The 20211-nt window shown below is 40.6% G+C and overlaps 2 protein-coding genes across 2 annotated transcripts; both read right to left on the bottom strand.

Annotated features, from left to right (window-relative positions):
• Positions 1–1616: 1616 nt before the first annotated feature.
• On the bottom strand, positions 1617–11046 carry LOC107194384. The gene is made up of 12 exons (XM_015584003.1): positions 10753–11046; positions 9519–9925; positions 8595–8694; positions 8415–8516; positions 8161–8316; positions 8020–8087; positions 4769–5075; positions 3535–3941; positions 2196–2295; positions 2016–2117; positions 1762–1917; positions 1617–1688 (listed from the first exon to the last, which is right to left on the bottom strand). The coding sequence occupies exons 1-12, from the start codon at positions 11044–11046 to the stop codon at positions 1617–1619; spliced, it is 2271 nt and encodes a 756-aa protein (XP_015439489.1).
• A 943-nt stretch (positions 11047–11989) lies between these two features.
• On the bottom strand, positions 11990–14622 carry LOC107194383 (odorant receptor 30a-like). The gene is made up of 6 exons (XM_015584002.1): positions 14336–14622; positions 13839–14294; positions 12931–13030; positions 12748–12849; positions 12527–12685; positions 11990–12058 (listed from the first exon to the last, which is right to left on the bottom strand). The coding sequence occupies exons 1-6, from the start codon at positions 14620–14622 to the stop codon at positions 11990–11992; spliced, it is 1173 nt and encodes a 390-aa protein (XP_015439488.1).
• Positions 14623–20211: the final 5589 nt, after the last annotated feature.

The raw sequence follows: 20211 nt of genomic DNA, 5'->3' as shown, positions 1-20211 counted from the left end.
TCTACGGAAAATAATTTTATTTAAATACTTTACGAGTCAATGGAACAGTACCTGATCGCGGCTTGGTGTTCCCTAATCCATCCCCTCAGCTTTTTCGCCTTGATAGTTCTGAGCGCTTCGCCGACTTCGACGAATTTACAGGAGGCGTGCCAAATGATAGTAATTATGAGGAGATCGAGAAGGATCACTGGGGTCGTGAACATGAGATGAAATATATTGAGCGCGAAGGTGACGCGTAAACCCCAATACTTCTCTCTTGGCAGGAATAGGTACGCTGTATTCAACGGAGTCACTTTGTTCCTCGTGATAAACGGCGAGAACGCGAAAGACAAGGCGCAAACGACGAAAACACCGAACAGAAGGTTGTACATTGTTTTCGTACGATTCAAATAATTCTGTCTGACGATCCGGTCACGTGGATTCGTCGTTCCGAAAAATTTGTCCATTTCAATGATTAAACGCTGGAATTCGCGTGAAATTTTTAGCCACACAAAGTAAATTGTACAATATGCCTACGTTCTGTCACTTCAAAATTCGTGATAAATATTAAAGAACTGTCCATTGATTACTATCAGAAAGGAATTGTACAGATTGATATTCTATTATTAGATTATGGATTCTGAGCGTTTGTGTAATAGAATACACAAGTAAATTCAGTAGAATTTAATAAAGCTTTTATTGCATTTTTTCGGAAAACTGACGCTTCGATAGAAAAGTTGAAATTTAAAGAAGCCTGTCTTTATATGAGTTAAAGGTGTCAATAAATATATTTACCTGGAACTTCGACGATCTCCAGCGATAATAAATTAAATTGAACAACATCTCTAGCATAAAAACCATTTCTACGAACGATTTCGCGACTTCGCTGACACTCGTGAAGCAACAACAAAGACCGTTCAATACGGCCAGTGCCCCGTAGAATTCGTTCCAGAAATTTATCCAGTACATCGCTCTCGAGAACATCACTCGCCACCACGAGGCGTTCGAATCCGGGAGCCAGATACCGAACAATTGACAGCAGACCTTTAACAGATTCATTAATCCGTTTCTCCTCAAACGACGCATAATGGCAAAATCACAATCACTTTTCGAATAATTATCCACTCGTACAAGACATCTTCACTTTTTCTTAAACGTTCTGTGGGTCACTCGCGGAACTTTCTGAACGGTAAATGACGGTAACAGAGGACTTAAGAATCGATTGCTGTTATCAGTGGGTCAACGTTAGGAACAGTAGTCACGAAGGTAATTGAGAGAGAAGTCGTTAGTCGTTTCGTAATCGTGAATAAATGATTAAACCCTTAGGCTAATATCGTTACGCTTTACCTTAGGCAATTCATTTGCAGAGGGGAATTAGTAGGAGACGTATGCATGATAGAAGAACCGGTGGCCCATTAGAGGACATTAGAATTTTTCTAGCACGTGGTTGTTTATTCGAGACACGTAGAATGAACAAATGTAACGCCTTGACGGATGGAGACTTGAGGTATTTAGCGTACATACGAAAGTAATAGGCTTAAATATAGATGGATGTATGTATTCTTCCACTCACTGTCCTCTGACTGTAGGATGTCGGGTAGTCATTGAGCATTATGTAGAAATCAAATGTTTCCTGATTACAACTCTCCGTCTTCGTCCGACATTATGACTCGCAGAGCAGTAAAGAAAGAGAACGCGTTCGAGACAAACTGAAATATTCCATAAGCATTGATATATGTTACGATAAGGTCAATAATTACGGTTACAATTCATATATCTCACCGAGCAGAAGTAGTTCAAAGACAAGATCGGCACGATACAATTGATCCTGATCTCAACAGGATTCTGATATGTCAACGTGTACAGTACCGTTTTCTGTAATTTCACGTCTTGCTCGAACCACCTTCCTTCATACACGCTATGAAGAGACTTCAGGCTCTGTGCCAATGACAGTGGACTTAATTAACCGGACATTCAATTATGAAGAGAGGAAAGATTTATTAATCGTGATACGAGTTGGTCGATGCATTACTTACCATGTCCCGCAGATGATCGGCTGGCAATGCACTTATGAAAACCTCCAGCAATACTGTCCCAAGTATACCGACGAATTGCACTTTAACTGAAAGCGGTTGGTTCTGTTCGTGGAAAACGTGTTTCATTTCATTGGAAACGGTTCATCCGATCGTTCATGGTTCAGAATTAATTTTCCTTACCCCGAAACAATTTAAACCGCTCAGTACAAGTGCCGCAGCACTCATGGAAACTGTGGTCGCGACGACATACCAAGCACAGTTGGCCACTTCTTGCGCGTAACTAAAACACAATCCGTTTAACAACTCTTTTGTCATTTCAGAACGTGCATATCCAATGTTCGTCGAAACAAGTAGCAGGTACTCAATGGTAACTAGACATCGATCATATTTGAATTTCATAAACTTATTTGATTCATTTTCAAGTCACTTTCGTAGATTTATTGGACTAAAAACACAGAGGTGGATTATCATTGTATAGTAAAGACGCAGTGACAGTTTGAAATTCGGGATCGCTTCAAAATTTTCGTACCCTCGCTATTCTTGAATTCGAATGATTAGTATTCTTTAACAATGTATGAATACATTTGTGAGCTTTATTTGTGAATTTATATGTATACTATTTTACTATATTACTATATTACTATATTACTATATTACTATGTTACTATGAATGGTTATTTTTCAGTAAACGAGGCATCTTTCGAATGCTTCGTCATTACACGAAATATCTGTATTGATAAACATTCGTGAACATATCTATTGTTAAAGAATTATTAGTCACTCCAATCCATTAATGTATGCTCTACTGTAATTAAAATTGTATCGGGATGCGATTAAATATAGTCCATCCCAGCTGTGTTATACAAGGTGTCTCACCCGATTTTAACATCTTGATTTTCTCCGTTATACAAAAATACTAACCTATGTATGTCGAACATTTGGTAGTTCTGGAGATATTTCACTTTTAAATAATTCTAAAATACCATTACTGTCGTAAGTTATTACGATCCTTGTCAATAAACGCTAACGTCTTAGTACGATAGTAATGGTGTTTTAGAATTATTTAAATTGAGATATCTCCTGAAGTACTAACTTTTCAACATACACAGGTTAGTACATTTTTATAACGAATGTCCAACTGCATCGATTGATGTACTAAAAATACCTCACTCCATTTAAAGAAACAAAGTTGACCTTTAGGCGCCTACGCACGAAAAACTAGTAACATCAGAATATGCTCCATTCGATACCATTCATGCCTCCGCTGAAACATTCTCTGCTACGTGTGACAATAGCGAGAAAATCAGCATGTCAAAATCGGATGAGACACCCTGTATAGTATAGAGAATTCTCGTTGAGTGTTGGGGCTCGTTTCGGCAGGCGCAGAGTCGTCAAAACCTCATAAATTTGTTTATTGCCCAAACCCCGATTCTCGCCAACAAAGTATACACTTGACTGAAAATTCTTCTACCACTCAATAAGGTTTCTCTGCATTCGCACGATCAAAACCGTCACTTACATCTTCGCATGGGAATACTTTCTCAGGCAGTTTGTCAAATCAACGAAACGCGTGACCTTCTGCAATTCCAACATCAAAATCTCGTATCGAGCCACGGAGAAGAACAACAACATCCCGACGAATACGTTGACGCATACGTGCGCGGAGCATTGGAATGCGATGACTGTTTGCATCAAGAAGATTATGGATTTCACGGGCTGGTGATCGACAGGAAACGGGTATTCGGCCTTCGTCGGGAAAGGCTGGTTCAGTAAATATGCTCCTACGAAGACCATGACCGCGGTCATGTAGAACCAGATAGCGACAAGGAAGTAAAACATGGAATATCTGTCTATGTAACTTTGAAGGACCTGCCTCTCGTTAGTTTTCGCTTTCTCGCAGTACGCTATCATCTCTTCGATCAACCACTGCAACGTCATGATAACAATATTTCATTAATTATTCACCAGTGCCACATTTAATATGTTGTGGTGAAGTACAGTGGATTCTGGTCACAGTAAATCGTCGATGAGTGTTCGATGGCTCGTCGCAACTGAAGATTAAATATTTCGAACATTAATGGCAATATGCGACTGAAACAAGTGTTATTGGCGTGAGAATTCCTAGCTTTATCACTATACTAAATTCCTTAAAAAATCAGCGTTACACACGAGGACCTGTACTTGTCAGTGACAAGAAGCCTTCGAATACTCATCGAGGATTTTCTGTATTTGAGTCACATCGGGTCTAGCGTCATTTGGCCTGATTGAGCGAATGTTACAATTACATGCCAAGCATCACATAAATATATACAATACAGTCGATCTGGTTTATCCCAAGTAAACGGCTTCCTCTATTTACCGCTAGCCCAAATAAGCGAAATCCACTGTACACTGACGAGCAAACTCGGCTCCTGCTAGAGGAAAATGTGAGGTGGCCGAAAGGCCTCCTACCATTTAGTTTTGCGAGTTACTGAAATTTATGCCAAATTAAAATTCGGTTTAACATTTATTTCCGTACTTAAAATAAATTCAGTAAGTGGTAGGAGACTTTTCTTCTACGCCACTTTTTTCCCTAACGGAAGCCGAGTGTGCACGCGAGGGTACACATAAGAATTATCATGCGATAAATTGTTCATAACCGGTTCAGAAATAATAATAAATTCGTATTTCCTCTGTACTACGATTCAATGCGACAGAGAATCGAGAAATCACATTTCACTTAGGTAGTGTCAGAAATTCAAACGAAATCTCACCTGTAACTGTTCGTATTGCGTGATTCCAAAGCATATCTGCATGAGAACGTGGCCGACCGTCGAGGCGAGGCAAGCCGTCTGTGCGGAGTTAGCGCGATCACCGTAGTTTAAGTACAACGAGTACAACAGGGCCAACATATGCACGGTCGCGTTTAGGGCGAGAATACTTCTGACGAATTTAAAACGACGATGCTCGGATCTCGTGGCTGTCGTGGGAAGCGGCCAGCAGAAACTTAGAGCTACGCAAATACGCGTGAACTTCATCACCTTTTCCGGCGACAATTGATCGAACATTGTTGCACCGGGACTAAAGGGACCAGGACAAGTTGGTCTAGGGTAAACGTAATCTTCGACGGTCTCCCGTGCAATGGATTGCAATTACGAGGTGTTTCTGTTTGTGGGAACCGACAGTTTTGTAACAGCTCGCCAGACGCAGCAATCTTCGACGTGACTGAACGGCACACGATCATGATGAATAGTGAATAACTGACTGTTAACGGAATTGCGGAGGAAACGTTTCAATGATAGCTTTCGCCGTTCGATTTCCGATACAATTATTGTTCCCGTGTGAGAAAGCAACTGCAGTAGAAGTTCCTTGCTATTGTAACCGGACCGCCACATGCGCTTGGTGTATTCGTATTTCTTTTAATGGGAACAGACATAGTCCAATGGGGATGTTAATGAAATCAACCTCAGGCTAGTGAAGTATTGTCGCGAGGGGGAAGTAAGAGAGGATCGATGCAATATCTATGTCTACGCGTGATACCATCCTGCTATTTTATGAGCTGTATTCATCGTCAAGTGAAACTCTATAATTAATAGGTCGCGTGCCCAGGCGTTGTACCGCGACTTCCTGTTCACGCCACGTGGGATATCGATACCACCCGCGGCAGTACTCGCCAAGGAGTTTTGCAGTGTACACCATGTGTCGTTTACAAGGATGAAAGTATCAATTTTATGAACGAAAAGATACAGTATACACTCCAGTCCATAAGTCACCGGACATTTATGCCGCTACACGGGGAACAAAGAAGAATCAACGTCGATACGTCAGTAAAATTATGAAATAAATGGATTCTTATCAATTTTCCACGTTGCATAGGTAATGTAAATCATATTCAGTGTTTTGTCGAATCTTGAATGTGGGTTTAATTAGTGCGATCAATTCATTCAGGAATATTCATCAAAATGAATTTTGGCACTCCAACAGTGAATTTCTCCAAATGCTCTAGTTCGCTGTTTCATTATGCATTAAACTGGATTGACTATAAAAAGTGTTACAAAATTTATAGCAGTTTATTGTTGCGTAACTTTTGTTAAATAATTGTGCAACATGTTTGAGGTATGTTACAGATTATTTATGTAATTCATGAATAAATAACTGAAATTGCTTTGAGAAATTGAATTTTTGTTTCGATTTTCATTTTTCTCGAAACAATCAAGTGGCCGGTGGCTTATAGACAGGGCTGTGCATATAAGGTGTGTCACATATTAAGACGAATATTTTTCTGAGCAAGTAGAAACAAGTGAAATTACCATATATTCAATTATAGCGAGAATCTATCGAAGTTCGGAATAAAAAGAAAATAAATTGATTTTAAGGCATAGAGAACTTTTCGATAAACGTAATTTGTTCCATTTTCAGCTTACATCTTGAGAAATTTATTTCATTTCAACTGAAATTTAAAATTGTCTTAATTTTAAATTGTCGTATTAATTTAGTGACTTTTCTTACATCCACATGATTTCATGTACGTCATCTTGGGGATTTTCGTCTGTAATAAACACACGAGTTGCCCAGATCTTTTGTCTCCAAGGTATGACCACTGTACACGGCCCGCGTATGCACGCGTTCAGCGAAGTGTTTCCGGTCGTTTCGTATCCCACTCGACGGTAAGTCGACCTGCCAGAACGTTAATTACTCGTATTGTGGTGGAAATGGCTTGTGCTGCCGGAAATAGCCGTCTGGATCCTTGCATTTTCTTTTCCGCGTGTTGATATCTTTTGTCCTTAAGAACACTCTCCTTCTGTCCAGGAATTTGCAACTTGTGACTCGTCACCAGAGCATTTTTATTTCAACGAAATAGTGTTCCCTCCACTCTTAGACGATGAAAATTCCGAATTCGTGAATCCGTTCGAGATAAAACAAGGGAGAATAACATATTCCGAGAACGATCTTCGCTTGTTCGTTCTACCAAGGAAACCAAGAAGCGCGGTTTGGTGTTACTCTCGTGAAATTTGCATGGAAGAAACAATTGGGAATGGAATAATTCCCTCTACAGGGATAAATGATGTCACATAACCCCCACTGTCACTCAACACCTACGTCACGTGACATGATTATGTCATTTGCCGTTACCAACTGGTCAAGCAGCACACATAACTATACCAGTTTCCTCCAGTACCACCTGACTTTTACACTTGATTCCCACGAACTTGAAATGTTGTTCAATTTAAGTACCGATACAAAATTTCCGCGAAAACTTAATATCACAGTATCATTGCAAAGATCGACAGCCTCTATCAACCAAATGCATATATCCTAGACGATTTACGATTAAAAAAACGAAATAAATTATGTCTGTCTACGTACGGCCTTTTTCACTGTGGCAGTCAATGTGCCAGGCGAAGAAATTTAACCTCCTACCGAACGTTTTCTGTATTTCCGCGATAGAGGAGAGTACGAAAGGTGTATTTCGTCGTTATAGTGGCAGAGATAAGGCACGATTTGTTCGTGGGCCACCCCTCGTTCACTAGACTCTTCTACCCCGATTTTTCTGCTCGGTATCGGCCAGCCCAGAATCGGGCTGATTTTCAGTACGAGATGGCCGAATTGTCTTCGCTGTTCTCATTAAAAGTTTCCATCCCCCTTTCTGGACAGACTGGTTCCACAACGGCAGCGGCGGGCGGGCTTATAGTTTTACTTGCCTCGTTAGAATCGCTCGAGTCGAAAACGCAGTATGAGCCGCATAAATACCTTAATCGCGCGACAACCAGGCGGGGGACTTTCGGCGCTTTACGGTCCTCGCGAGCGACCGAGGCGCGCGGCTTCTCGTCGGGTCGATTGTTAGGTAAAAACGAGCCAACTTCTGGTGTAATAGGTTAACGTGCCAACTTCTGGTTTAATAGGTTAACGGGCCAATTTCTGGTTACATAGATGGATGTATGTATTGTTCCACTCATTGTACTCTGACTGTAGGATGTCGGGCTATCTTTGAGCATTACGTAGAAATCAAATGTTACTTGATTACAACTCTCCGTCTTCGTCCGACATTATCACACGCAGAGCAGTACAGAAAGAGAACGCGTTCGACACAAACTGAAATATTCCATAATCATTGATATATGTTACGATAAGGTCAATAATTACGATTGCAATTCGTATATCTCACCGAGCCGAAGAATTTCAAAGACAAGACCGGCACGATACATTTAATCCTGACCGCAACAGGATTCCGATATGTCAACGTGTACAGCACCGTTTTCTGTAATTTCACGTCTTGCTCGTACCACCTTCCTTCATACACGCTATGAAGAGCCTTCTGGCTCTGTGCCAATGACAGTGGACTTAATTAACCGGACATTCAATTACGAAAAGATGAAAGATTAATTAATCGTGATTCGAGTCGTTCGATGGATTACTTACCATGTCCAGCAGATGATCGGCTGGCAATGCACACATGAAAACCTCCAGCAATCCGGTCCCCAGGATACAGACGTATTGCAATTTAACTGTGAGCGGTTGGTGCTGTTCGTGGAAAGGGTGTTTCATTTCATTGGAAACGGTTCGTCCGATCGTTCATGGTTCAGAATTAATTGTCCTTACCCCAAAAAAATTTACACCGCCCACCACAAGTGCCACTGTACTGACGGAAACAGTGGTTGCGACGACATACCAAGCACAGTTGGCCACTTCTTGCGCGTAACTGAAACACGATTCGTTTAACAACTCTTTCGTCATTTCAGAACAAAGATATACAATGTTCGTTGAAACAAGTAGCAGGTATTCAATGGAAAATAATCATCGATCATATTTGAATTTCATAACCATATTTGATTCATTTTCAAGTCACTTTTGTAGATTCATTGAACTAAAGTCACAGAGGTGGATTATCATTGTACAGTAAAGGTTCCGTGAGCGTTTGAACCTCGGGATCGCTTCAAAACTTTCGTACGTTCGCAATTCTTGAATTTGAATGATGAACATTCTTTAACAATGTATGAATACATTTGTGAACTTCATTTTTGATTTTATATGTATTCTATATTACTATATTACTATATTACTGTGTTACTATGAGTTTTCATGTATATTACTACGACTTGCTATTTTTCAGTAAACGATGCATCTTTCGAAAGCTTAGTTGTTACACTAAATATCCGTATTGATAAACATTCCTGAACATATATATATATATATATATATATATTGGTAAAGAATGATTAGTCACTCGAATTCAATATGGTATGCTCTACTGAAATTCTAATTGTATCGGGATGCGATTAAACATAATCCCACCCAGTTGTGTTATATACAACAGAGAATTCTCGTTGAGTGTTGGTGCCCCGTTTCGGTAGGTGAAAAGTCGTCAGCACCTCATAAACTTGTTTTTTAACAAAGTATGCACTTGACTGACTCTACGATTCCCCTTCCCAGTGTTGCGGTGGACGTCTGAACGGTCAGTGCCGAAAAGGATACCACCTCTCAATAAGGATTCTCTGTATTCGCACGATTAAAACCGTAACTTACACCTTCGCATGGGAATACTTTCTGAGGCAGTTCGTCAAATCTACGAAACGCGTGACATTCTGCAATTCCATCATCAAAATCTCGTATCGAGCCACCGCGAAAAACAACAACATTGCGACGAAGATGTTGAAGCTAATGTGCGCGGCGCATTGGAACCCGGCGAGTGCTTGACTGAAGAAGATTATCGATCTCACGGGCTCATAATCGACAGGAAACGGGTATTCGGCTTTCGTCGGAAAAGGCTGGGATATAAACAATGTTCCTACGACGACCATGACCGCTGTCAGGTAGAACCAGATCGCGGATATACCGTAAAACATGGAATATCTGTCTACGTAACGTTGGAGGATTTGTCTCTCGTTAGTTTTTGCTTCCTCGCAGTACGCTGTTATCTCTTCGATCAACCACTGCAACGTCATGATAATAATACGTCATTAATTTTTCGCCAGTGCCACATTTAATAAGTTATGGTTAAGTACAGTGGATTCTGGTAACAGTAAATCCTCGATGAATGTTCGATGACTCCTCGGCATTGAAGATTTAATATTTCATAAACTAATGGCCATATGCGGCTGAAACAAATATTATTGGCTTCAGAATTCCAAGAATTATCAGTGTACTAATCTCATTAAAAAGTCAGCGTTACACCTGAGGACCTGTCCTTGTCAGTGCCAAGAAGCCTTTGAACACTCTTCGAGGATATTCTGTATTTGGGACACATCGAGTCTAGCGCCATTTGGCCTGATTATGCTGCTGTTCCAATTACCTGCGAAGTATCACATAGATAAATATAATACATTCGATGAGTTTTTTCTCAATTAAACGGCTTCCTCTATTTACCGCTAGCCCAAGTAAGCGAAATCCACTGCACACTGACGAGCAAACTCGGCTTCCGCTAGGAGAAAATGTGAGGTGGCCGAAGGGCCTCCTACCTCTCAGTTTTGAGAGTTACTGAAATTTATGCCAAATTAATATTCGGTTTAACATTTATTTCCGTACTTAAAAGAAATTTAGTAAGTGGTACGAGACTTTTCTTTTACGCCACTTTTTCCCCTAACGGAAGCCGAGTGTGCACGCGAGGGTACACATGAGAATTATCATCCGATAAACTGTTCATAAACAGTTCAGAAATAATAATAAATTCGTATTTCCTCTGTACTACGATTCAATGCGACAGAGAATCGAGAAATCACATTTCACTTAAGTAGTGTCAGAAATTCAAACGAAGACTCACCTGTAAATGTTCGTATTGCGTGATTCCAAAACATATCTGCATGAGAGCGTGGGTGATCGCTGTCATGAGGCAAGCCGCCTGTGCGAAGTTAGCGGGATCATCGTAGTATCCGTACAACGAGTACAACAGGGCCGACATAAGCGCGATCGCGTTCAGGGCGAGTATACTTCTCACGAATTTAAATCGACGGAGCTCGGATCTCGTGGCTGTCGTGGGAAGCGGCCAGCAGAAACTTAGAGCTACGCAAACACGCGTGAAATTTATCACTTTTTCCGGCGACACTTGGTCGAACATTGTTGCGCAGGGACTAAATGGACGTGGATTCGTTGGTCGAGGGTAAACGTAATCTTCGATCGGTCTCCCTTGCACTGGATTGCGTTTACGTGGTGTTCCTGTTTGAGGGAACTAATGGTTCTGCAACAACGCGGTATCGCGCCAGACACTGCAGTCTTCGACGCTACTGAACGGCACACGAAGATCGCGATGAATAGTGAATGATTGACTGTTAACGGAATTGCGGAGGAGACGCTTCAATGATAGCTTTCGCCGTTCGATTTCCGCTATTATTATTTTTCCCGGGTGAGAAAGCAACTGCAGTAGAAGTTCCTTGCTATTGTAACCGGATCGCCACGTTCGCTTGATGCATACTTACTTCTTTTCATGGGAACATACATTTTCCAGTGGGTATGTTAATGAAATCAACCGTAGGCTATTGAAGTATTATGGTGAAGGGGTATTAAGGGAGGATCGATGTATTATCTATGTGAACGTGTGCTATTATTCTGCTATTTTATGAGCTGTATCTATCGTCAAGTGTAAATCTATGATTAATAGGTCGCGTGCCCAGGCGTTCTAGCTCGACTTCTTTTTCACACCATATGGGATATCGATTGCACCCGCGGCAGAACACACCATGAAGTTTTACAGTGTACACCATGTGTCGTTTAGAGGGATGGAAGTATCAATTTTATGATCGAAAAGAAACGATATACACTCCAATCCAGATATCTGTGAATACATGTTGAAGAGCAATTGCACGCGCACAGAAGCGATCGTAGCAGCTCAACGAAGTGTCTGAACAGGAACAATTTTTTTACAGGACAACTTCAGGCTGATAGTACAAGAGGTGAAAAAATGTTTGGGTATGATTAATTTGTGCGTTTAGCTGCTATATTATCGATATATACATTACAATGCTGTATAATTCGCTCTACTGAATTGTATGTTCTTTCAAGTTTCAATCGTGGTTGGACTTTTCGACGATTATACGCAATGCAGTGAAACAGGTCATCGCAGTATATAGAAACTGTAATGAAATGAAGGGGGTTAATTGTACCATTTGCAATATGATGCGTATAGGATTGTTCGCGAAATGTCGTACAGATTTACAGACTCCTGTCAACTATCGTCCCGAAATCGGGTTCGCGCAGGGACAATAATCCTATAGGAAGAAATGCTCCAGTTCCTCGTAAATTCGTTTTCTGCCCGAAGCCCAAGGCATGACAACAAAAGCGGAGGGGCCAACAAAGTCTGTGCTTGGCAGGTACTACGCCCCCCCCCCTCAGTGTTGTGGACGTCGTCTGGACAATAATCGTGTAGAACAAGCCAGACGATAATCGTGAGGAGTCTGTATTATTTGGTGCAGTTACAAACCGGGGTGGATTGTATTTAATTAATCTTTTAATCGGTAGGACATTTCGCGTGCGACTGCTGTTTTCGATTCTCATTGCAAGTAAGAAATAACCTTTGTTATACTATTTTCTGGAATACCTACCGATGCATAATAAGACAATGTAATTTTTGGCATAATACCGCTTATTTCGATAGCCTCGAGTCTATGGGATCTCAATATGATAAAGCGGATCTTCCTCTGAATATCGACATTCTCCTCGAACCAGTTTGTCTCGTAAGCCGCCGCGGCAGTTTTGTTGCTCTGCAAGTAAAGTGTCTTACAATGTTTGCAGTCGAGTATTGCGATACGATTCGTTGTATTACCGCGTGTATCAAACTGTCGGCCGGCCAGGCGTACATGATGAGCTCCACGCTGGCGCTGAACACCACGAGCGCGAATAAAAGTTTGAAGAGTAATGGTTGTTTCTGTTTTGCAAGAATCTCTCGTGAACTCGTGCAGCTCGTCTTGTAGCATCACACGTTGTTCTCGGCGAAGCTGTTACTTACGGTGACCAGGTTCAAACTGCCGAAAATCACGGCGATATGCGTCGTGGCTACTGTCGCCAAAGCAATAAACCTGACGGATTTGTATACGGATTTTGTATACCTGAAATTCAACAACTGTTCACGCAAGCCTGCATTCTTCATGTATACACAGGGTGATTTTTGTAACTGGGCTGTTCCAAGTGAAGTTACGAAACGAAAATCATACCGGAGAATTTTTCATTGCTCAACAAGCAATCATCCGATTTTATTAACTTTTTTCACGATTTCATTGGTGCTCTTGCAAAGTGCACTTTCCTTTCAAAGGAACAAGTTGTTTTTTATTTTGTATACGTTGATTCCTCGTATCATTTTGTGTATAAGAGATGTATAAAGTAAGGTTATTGAAAACATAATACTTTACGAGATATTTAATTTTACTTGACGACTTAGAGCAAGTACTCGTACGTGTTTCACCTTTACTTTGTAAATGTTTTTTTATATCTTGTTCTTTTAGATTTCTCATTAGAATGTTTGGTTCCTCAATGTTCACATTTAAAAAATTACTTCAAACCTTTTCTTCTAAATCATTTATCGGAATAACAAGTTGTGAATAATAGGTGGCGTGATGTTTCAATGTTATTGTGTTTCAATTGTGCTTTCAGTATGCTTATCTTACACCTTTTATACGGAGAACGACAAGAGGAACGAATTTATGCAAACTAATCGCAGTGCTCCATTCAAGAAAATGTGCAATTGCAGTTTACAAGTGCACCGATGGACTTGTAAGAAAAATAATATAATAGAATTGCATGCTAAAGTCTATTGAAAGTATCTACAGACAATACTATTGTAATACGAAGGTATCATTAAATGACGATTTTTCGTGCAATGGTGCATAAACGATTTCGCTCAAGTAGTTCATTACTCACCACAAAAGTTTCACATGTTCCCGTATACAGGCGTTCAAATCCTGGCCGGACTTAGCTTTCCGCAGCTGTATCGCTAAAATCTCGAACCTGACCGTGGCGTATCTCAATAGAAGTGCGATCTGAGCGTCGATCGCCATGCCTGCGGTCGCCTGGCAGCCGACCAGTATTTGATGGAAGAAAATAATACTCTTCATCGGCTGATACTCCACCGGAAATGGGTATATAGCGAGCGTGGGGAACATTTGCGGCGAGTACAGAGGGCCGCTTACAACGAACAGGCACGTCAAGAAACACCAGATCGCGTAAACAACGTGGGAATACTTGTAGCTATCCATGTGACGCTGCACTACGATCCTGTCCTCCTCGGTGGCGTACTTGCAAAAGTTCTCCATATCGAAGAACAATCTCTGAAACGATCTGACGTCTGATTCGAGCCGAACCACGTGGTAATAACATCTTTAAGAATATTCAGAGAAAGACGTGAAATTACTCGAAACCGCTTCTGCATCAGACGACAAACGATCATCTTGATCATCACCTGAGCGACAGCCGAGAAAAGACTGACGGTTTTACCAAGCAGGACTGGTTCATTGCTATACACGTAAATCGCGCTGAGAAGCGGCAAAAGCAGACCGAGGCAGCTGACAAACGCCGCCCACCATAACACGTTGAACAACAAAAGTCGATTGTTAGAAGAGTTAATCGAGGGTGGCCACGTGAACGCTAGGGCTACCGTGATTTTCGTGAATCTAATCGCTTTCTCAGGTGTCACGTGTAATCCCATTACCGATCAGCTTGTGGAAACTATTATCGATGCTGTACTGTCTCGGTTTCCTTGTCTTCCTGAGATAGCGTCGACACTAAGATCATAATACGATGGTTAGAACGAGATGAGTTGTTTCTGTATCGTAAGACACGCTCGAAAATGCGCGAACAAAGTTCTACAGAATTGGCTTCACTTCATCGAATTTTAATTTAAATAAATAAGTCACCTCTCTACCTCGCCGTGTGCTATGCAATCAAGATAAATCGGCGGTATTATCATTTCACCATCTCGTGAGAACACGGCTGCTTGAGCTCGTAGAATCTATGCAACCCCAATTGCAGGTTGCACGGCGGCTCTCCGTTCGTTTCAGCGGGAAACGGTGGCTATAGGTAGAAGCGTTGCAACGCTGAAGTGTTAGCTCGAGCCGCGGAATAAAGAACAGGTAGACGGTGGGGTTTGTATAAAATATCCAAAGGGAAACAGAGAACGGTGTAACGAAGTGAATCGTCGGAATAAAAAGAAAATAAAATGATTTTAAGGCACGGAGAACTTTTCGATAAACGTAATGTTTTCCATTTTCAGCTTACATCTTGAGGAATTTATTACAGTTCAAGTGAAATTTAAAATAGCAATCTGTAATGTTATCGTAATAATTTAGTGATGTTTTTTAAATCCACAGGATTTCACGTACGTCATCTTGGGGATTTTCCCTTGTAATAAACACACAAGGCGCCCGGATCTTTTGTCTCCGAGGTACGACCACTTTACGCGGCCCGCGTATGCACGTGTTCAGCGAAGTGTTTCCGGTCGTTTCGTATCCCACTCGACGGTAAGTAGACCCGCCACACCGTTAATTACGCGTATTGTGGTGAAAATAGCTTGAAAATGGCTTGTGCTGCCGGTGAACAGCCGTCTGGATCCCTGCATTTTCTTTACCACGTATTCACATCTTTTGTCCTTAAGAACACTCTCCTTTTGTCCAGGAATTTTCAACTCGTGACTCGTCATCAGAGCACTTTAATTTCAACGAATTTATCTTTGCATTTCCATTCGCTGTACTATCTTGGATTTTGTACAGAATTTGAAAACAAGATCATCTGGATCGTTTCTCATTTTGTTAATAAATTCTGCATGAGCTGGTAAAAATACAAATACCGTTACTCTAGTCTATTAAAACTTACACTTCTTTTTACATGTCTCCAGTTCAAAGTCTAACATTTACCAGAATTTCGTGCATAATACACTTTCTCAATGTTTGCCTATTTTAACCAATACCATCCACTTCTTAAACGCCCAACCATTTCTCTTCGAATTACACCACATTCCCTTTCCAACAGACCACACGGTTTTAGGATTCCAGAAACGTGACGAAATACATAAAATATCCGGTTGTCATCATTCTGATACCACTGTTCATTGAAAACGTTACGGTGGAAACGGAAATGGTAGGGTGAACCAACCACTGACTAACCAAATTCATACATTTAACAATTTATGGACGTTTGAGATTACTACTTGAATGTATATATTTATAGCAACAAAACAGTTGTTAAAATTGCAATCACCTACATTCATTTTTCTTGAAATTTTTATAAAAATAGTTACTTATTCTTATCGTAATTTTTCACTTTTTAGTACAGTCAATTACTGATTAGTTTACCCTACAAGTGATTACGTTTCCTCGACAATCGTATTGTCGACGAATGATAAAATCGTGCCTTACCGTGTGCCGACAACGTACTGGCGATCGATACCGCCACGACATTATCCTCTGCCAGTAAAACACCGGAACGTTCGAAGGTAACTTCGTGCGCTTGGAACAACACTTCCGTCTCTTATGGAATAACCTTTAATTTTCGCAGGGCGATCAATTATCACGGAAATACTTTGGAAAATTGCGAGTGATTCGGTGCCGAAAAATCGTAACTTCGACGAGGTCGATGATGTATTTTCATGGTTATTGGATGGTGTCGAGCGAAATTACAGCCCCAAGAAATTACCGTATATATCTATATACGTACTTCGACGACTCCGCGGTGAGTGCTACTGAAATTCCCCGAGTAAGCTTTTCGCGGTGCATAAAACCTGGAAACTCGTCTCTCATGTGTTAAAGAAACGTTTCAAATTTGCAATGCGACTGGGTACCACGGCCTTGCTCGACAAGCCTTCCTCGATCATAATCCGCGAAAGTTCGAGGCCCGTATTAAACTTTATATTACCATTCAGCGCTGTAAGAGTTTTATGTACACGGTTTATACTGTCACTCCTGGACCGAACAGCCCAACGGCGTAGCCGACTTGCGAATTTACGAGCGAGGTTTCCGCCCCCTCGCTCTATCGCGTGGAAATCTTCGAGTCTTTGGACGTTCTCGATTTAAATTTCCCGCCAGAGAGTGTCCCTCCATTTCCGAGAATCGTTTCATAGCATCTTGGTCACCGAAAAGGAATACTGTACTGATTCGGTTGGACCCTTGTCTGATTAATACTTTGCTACGTCACTCAAGTATTAGTAGGGGAAAGATGCTGAATTTGGGCCATAGTTGGGGCACTATTGTAACTTGTCATGTGTAAGCAATTGGCACTGTGTGATAGACAATGTGTGATGATAGTGGTGATGTATACATAAACGACACATATTGTCTATTATACGGCGCAAATTGCTTATAAATGACAATTTACAATAGTGGTCCAACTTAGGAGATGCTCCAAATTCTGTAACCTTTACCTATAATATTTATTAAATAGTAGCATTTATTTAGGCAGTAGTTCTTATTCTATTGACTCACCCTATATATTCATATGTATACATATATTTATATACATACATATTTATTTTTTCCTGATTCGATTATTAGTTGGACCTAGATTCAAGAAATGGTAACGGCAACATAGTTTATCGAACGCATCACAGTTAAATCACTGGAATACTTTTCAATTGACCCGATCCAATTGAAAACGGTAGCGCGTGAAGCAAGCCAAGAAATCGCGGGACCGCAACAATTTCGGTCAAAAATCAATTTCCGATGCGATTAAAACCTCGGATGAACGGCGCGCGATGCGCCATGGGACGAATGGGTGGAGGCGAATCAGCGATTTCGTTGTCCATTGTGACGTCGTCGCTTGGACAAACGAATCGGAGAGGAAAACCGACCGACTTCCATCATGCGCTAATAATCTGATGAATTCTGCCGGTCAATTTGTTCGATTCTACCGATGTGTCGTTACACGAATCACAGTCGGTTCATCGGAAACAAATGTTGAACCTGGTGGATAGATGGCAAAAGACTGACCAATTTATTCATACAGAGTAGCCTATTTCAAGTGATACACGCAATTATCTCCTAAAATATTTGCTATGGGAGAAAAATGTGTCTAATAAACTTACTTCTTCGATACTTACGTGATCGAAAATCTTATCTAGGTGGACGTGCCTTCGAGATTTCAAGGTGATCTTTGTTTTTTTAAATTGGAACCATATGGTTTTATTTAGACAGACGTGTAGCCCGTTCCATAGAGCAGTCATCGACCTACAATATGTTGGTATTCCAAAGGCGTACGGTTCCATTAAAAATGAAAAACAAAAGTCACATTGAAATCTCGAAGGCACGTCCATTTAGATAAGATTTGTGACGACCACTGGATGTCCCTTTTGAAACCAGATAAGCTTTGCTTGAAAATTTTTGTATTGTAACAAATAGTTTAGGAGATAATTGCATATGTCACTAGAAATTGATCACCCTGTATATCCATAATCCGATTCCACAACGGTTGTAAATTATTATTTAACAGCGACTTTAACAATATTATTCTACCTGCAGTTTAATCTATGTACATCTATGACATTTCGTAGCTTGTAACGTGGAAACGTGGTGAAGTTGGTGAATATTGATTCGATCGGTGATTCCGTGTGACCCTTTTTTGATGGAGTCGCTTTTATCGTCCTCATAAGGCTTCGTCTTTCATTTCTTTACTGCAGTATTTGCTGAAAAATCAGATTCAGAATTTTCTTTCATTGTCTTCAATTCGATCGAATGGTGTTTTACAGTCGATACGAAAAGAATTTCACTTAGACAGAGTGAACTATCGTTTGATATTGAATGATGTATAGACAGAGATTAAGCTGATAAAGCTAAAGCCAGAAGCGAAGCGATTTCATTAGTTGACACGGATTAAATTTATCACTTTTCAAAAACACAGTATTTCGTTAGCAAAGAGTTTTCTGTCTGTAGCATGACGCACAATCGATTGATATCCAAGAAATAAGAAGCAATATAGCAAAGTAGCTTATTGTGTATTACAATGGATCAGTAATTTATAAGATGGGTATTCATGAGTCACCGGACAAAACAATTATCTACGAATATGAAACGCGTGTTGACATAGTCTCTTGAAACGATACTCACTAATAAGTTATCGTGGGGATGATGACAACTAATACGGAACCAGCTGCGCATGCCATTGTCGATAGAAGAATTTCCACCTCTGACAACGTACTCGTTACAACGTTCGCTTTCGTGGTGGTCTCCTAAAAAAATATAGCGTGATAAACTTAGCCTGAGTTTAAATTACGATAACGTCTGAAAAAACGTGAAAATATCAGATCCGCTATGATTAATTAGCCTGGCAATACAATCTTGTGCGAAATGCGATCTGAGGTTTGCAATTGCATATTCATGTGCGATTATGTCTAATGTTTTCCTCCAAGCGCTTAATATTATTCTCACTGTTATTTCCGACGTCGGTAACCACAAACTGTTACGTAATGTTAGAAATTCCATGCGTCCTCTCTGCGGTATTAGATTCCATAAAACACTGTAGTTATATTATCAGTTTCGCAAACACTCGAGAGAAATAATAGAAATCAGAATCTTTGGATAATAACTTGGAATTCAAAGACTGAAGAGAACAAAGTTGCAAGTGTAATTAATTCTTAATAAATGTCACTTATTCTAGAATTAAAGATAATTAAATTTAAACTCAAGTGTATTACCACTTGAGTGACTCGTAAAATGAATTATCAGGTTTAAAGAGCGATAGTGGATTGATAAAGCAAAACATTATGTCGCGGGCTACTCTCGATAAGCTCGCGATTTACCACTGCTCGTCGATAAATTAACATCGTGGAGCTCGTTGTAAAATGGTGTGAACGAGAATGTTGTGTGACATCAATCAAGTTAACACGACTCGACAACACACTTAAACTTTAACAAACTCAAGAGTTTTTGATGTATGTGCATGTGTGTACTAGTTGTGTTTGCAAAACAGATGTGTTCTCGTTGACGGTGGAAGGTGTTCCGCCTGCTGCTTGTATGCGTAGTTGCCCGTTGGTGCGGATTAGCTTATGATTGGTTGTGTGTATTTGTATGGTGGTGGAAATGAGAAGATTTGGTTGGTGTGTATTAACGTTGGTGTGGTAGTACAAAGTAGAAGACAAGGCATGGCGTGTTGTTTATTCTATGGGATTCCTGGAGGATGTTAAGTCGCAACGACTTATCTAAAAGTATGTCTCGTGTATACGTAATAAAAAGTCCGAGTCTAAATTCTCATTCTCGTGGGTGAAAAAAAGCCGACCAAACACTCGTTACAGTAAAATCCGCGATTGACCGTA

The sequence above is a fragment of the Dufourea novaeangliae genome, unplaced genomic scaffold, assembly GCF_001272555.1.
Source record: "Dufourea novaeangliae isolate 0120121106 unplaced genomic scaffold, ASM127255v1 scaffold39, whole genome shotgun sequence".
Lineage (NCBI taxonomy): Eukaryota > Metazoa > Arthropoda > Insecta > Hymenoptera > Halictidae > Dufourea > Dufourea novaeangliae.
The sequence above is the reverse complement of the archived record's forward strand: the minus strand, read 5'-3'. Positions and strand labels throughout refer to the sequence as shown.

Excerpts from the sequence above, each read along its gene's own strand:
- LOC107194384 (XM_015584003.1), bottom strand. The coding sequence starts at position 11,046 with ATGTTCGACCAAGTGTCGCCGGAAAAAGTGATAAATTTCACGCGTGTT. Across the intron at positions 8,695-9,518 it reads AAGTATTCCCATGCGAAGGT|TTACGCGCAAGAAGTGGCCA; the intron begins GTAAGTTACGGT and ends ATCGTGTTTCAG. Across the intron at positions 1,689-1,761 it reads CTTTGAACTACTTCTGCTCG|TTTGTCTCGAACGCGTTCTC; the intron begins GTGAGATATATG and ends GGAATATTTCAG.
- LOC107194383 (XM_015584002.1), bottom strand. The coding sequence starts at position 14,622 with ATGGGATTACACGTGACACCTGAGAAAGCGATTAGATTCACGAAAATC. Across the intron at positions 13,031-13,838 it reads GAACATGTGAAACTTTTGTG|GTATACAAAATCCGTATACA; the intron begins GTGAGTAATGAA and ends GTTGAATTTCAG. Across the intron at positions 12,850-12,930 it reads GCAGTTTGAACCTGGTCACC|AAACAACCATTACTCTTCAA; the intron begins GTAAGTAACAGC and ends CTTGCAAAACAG.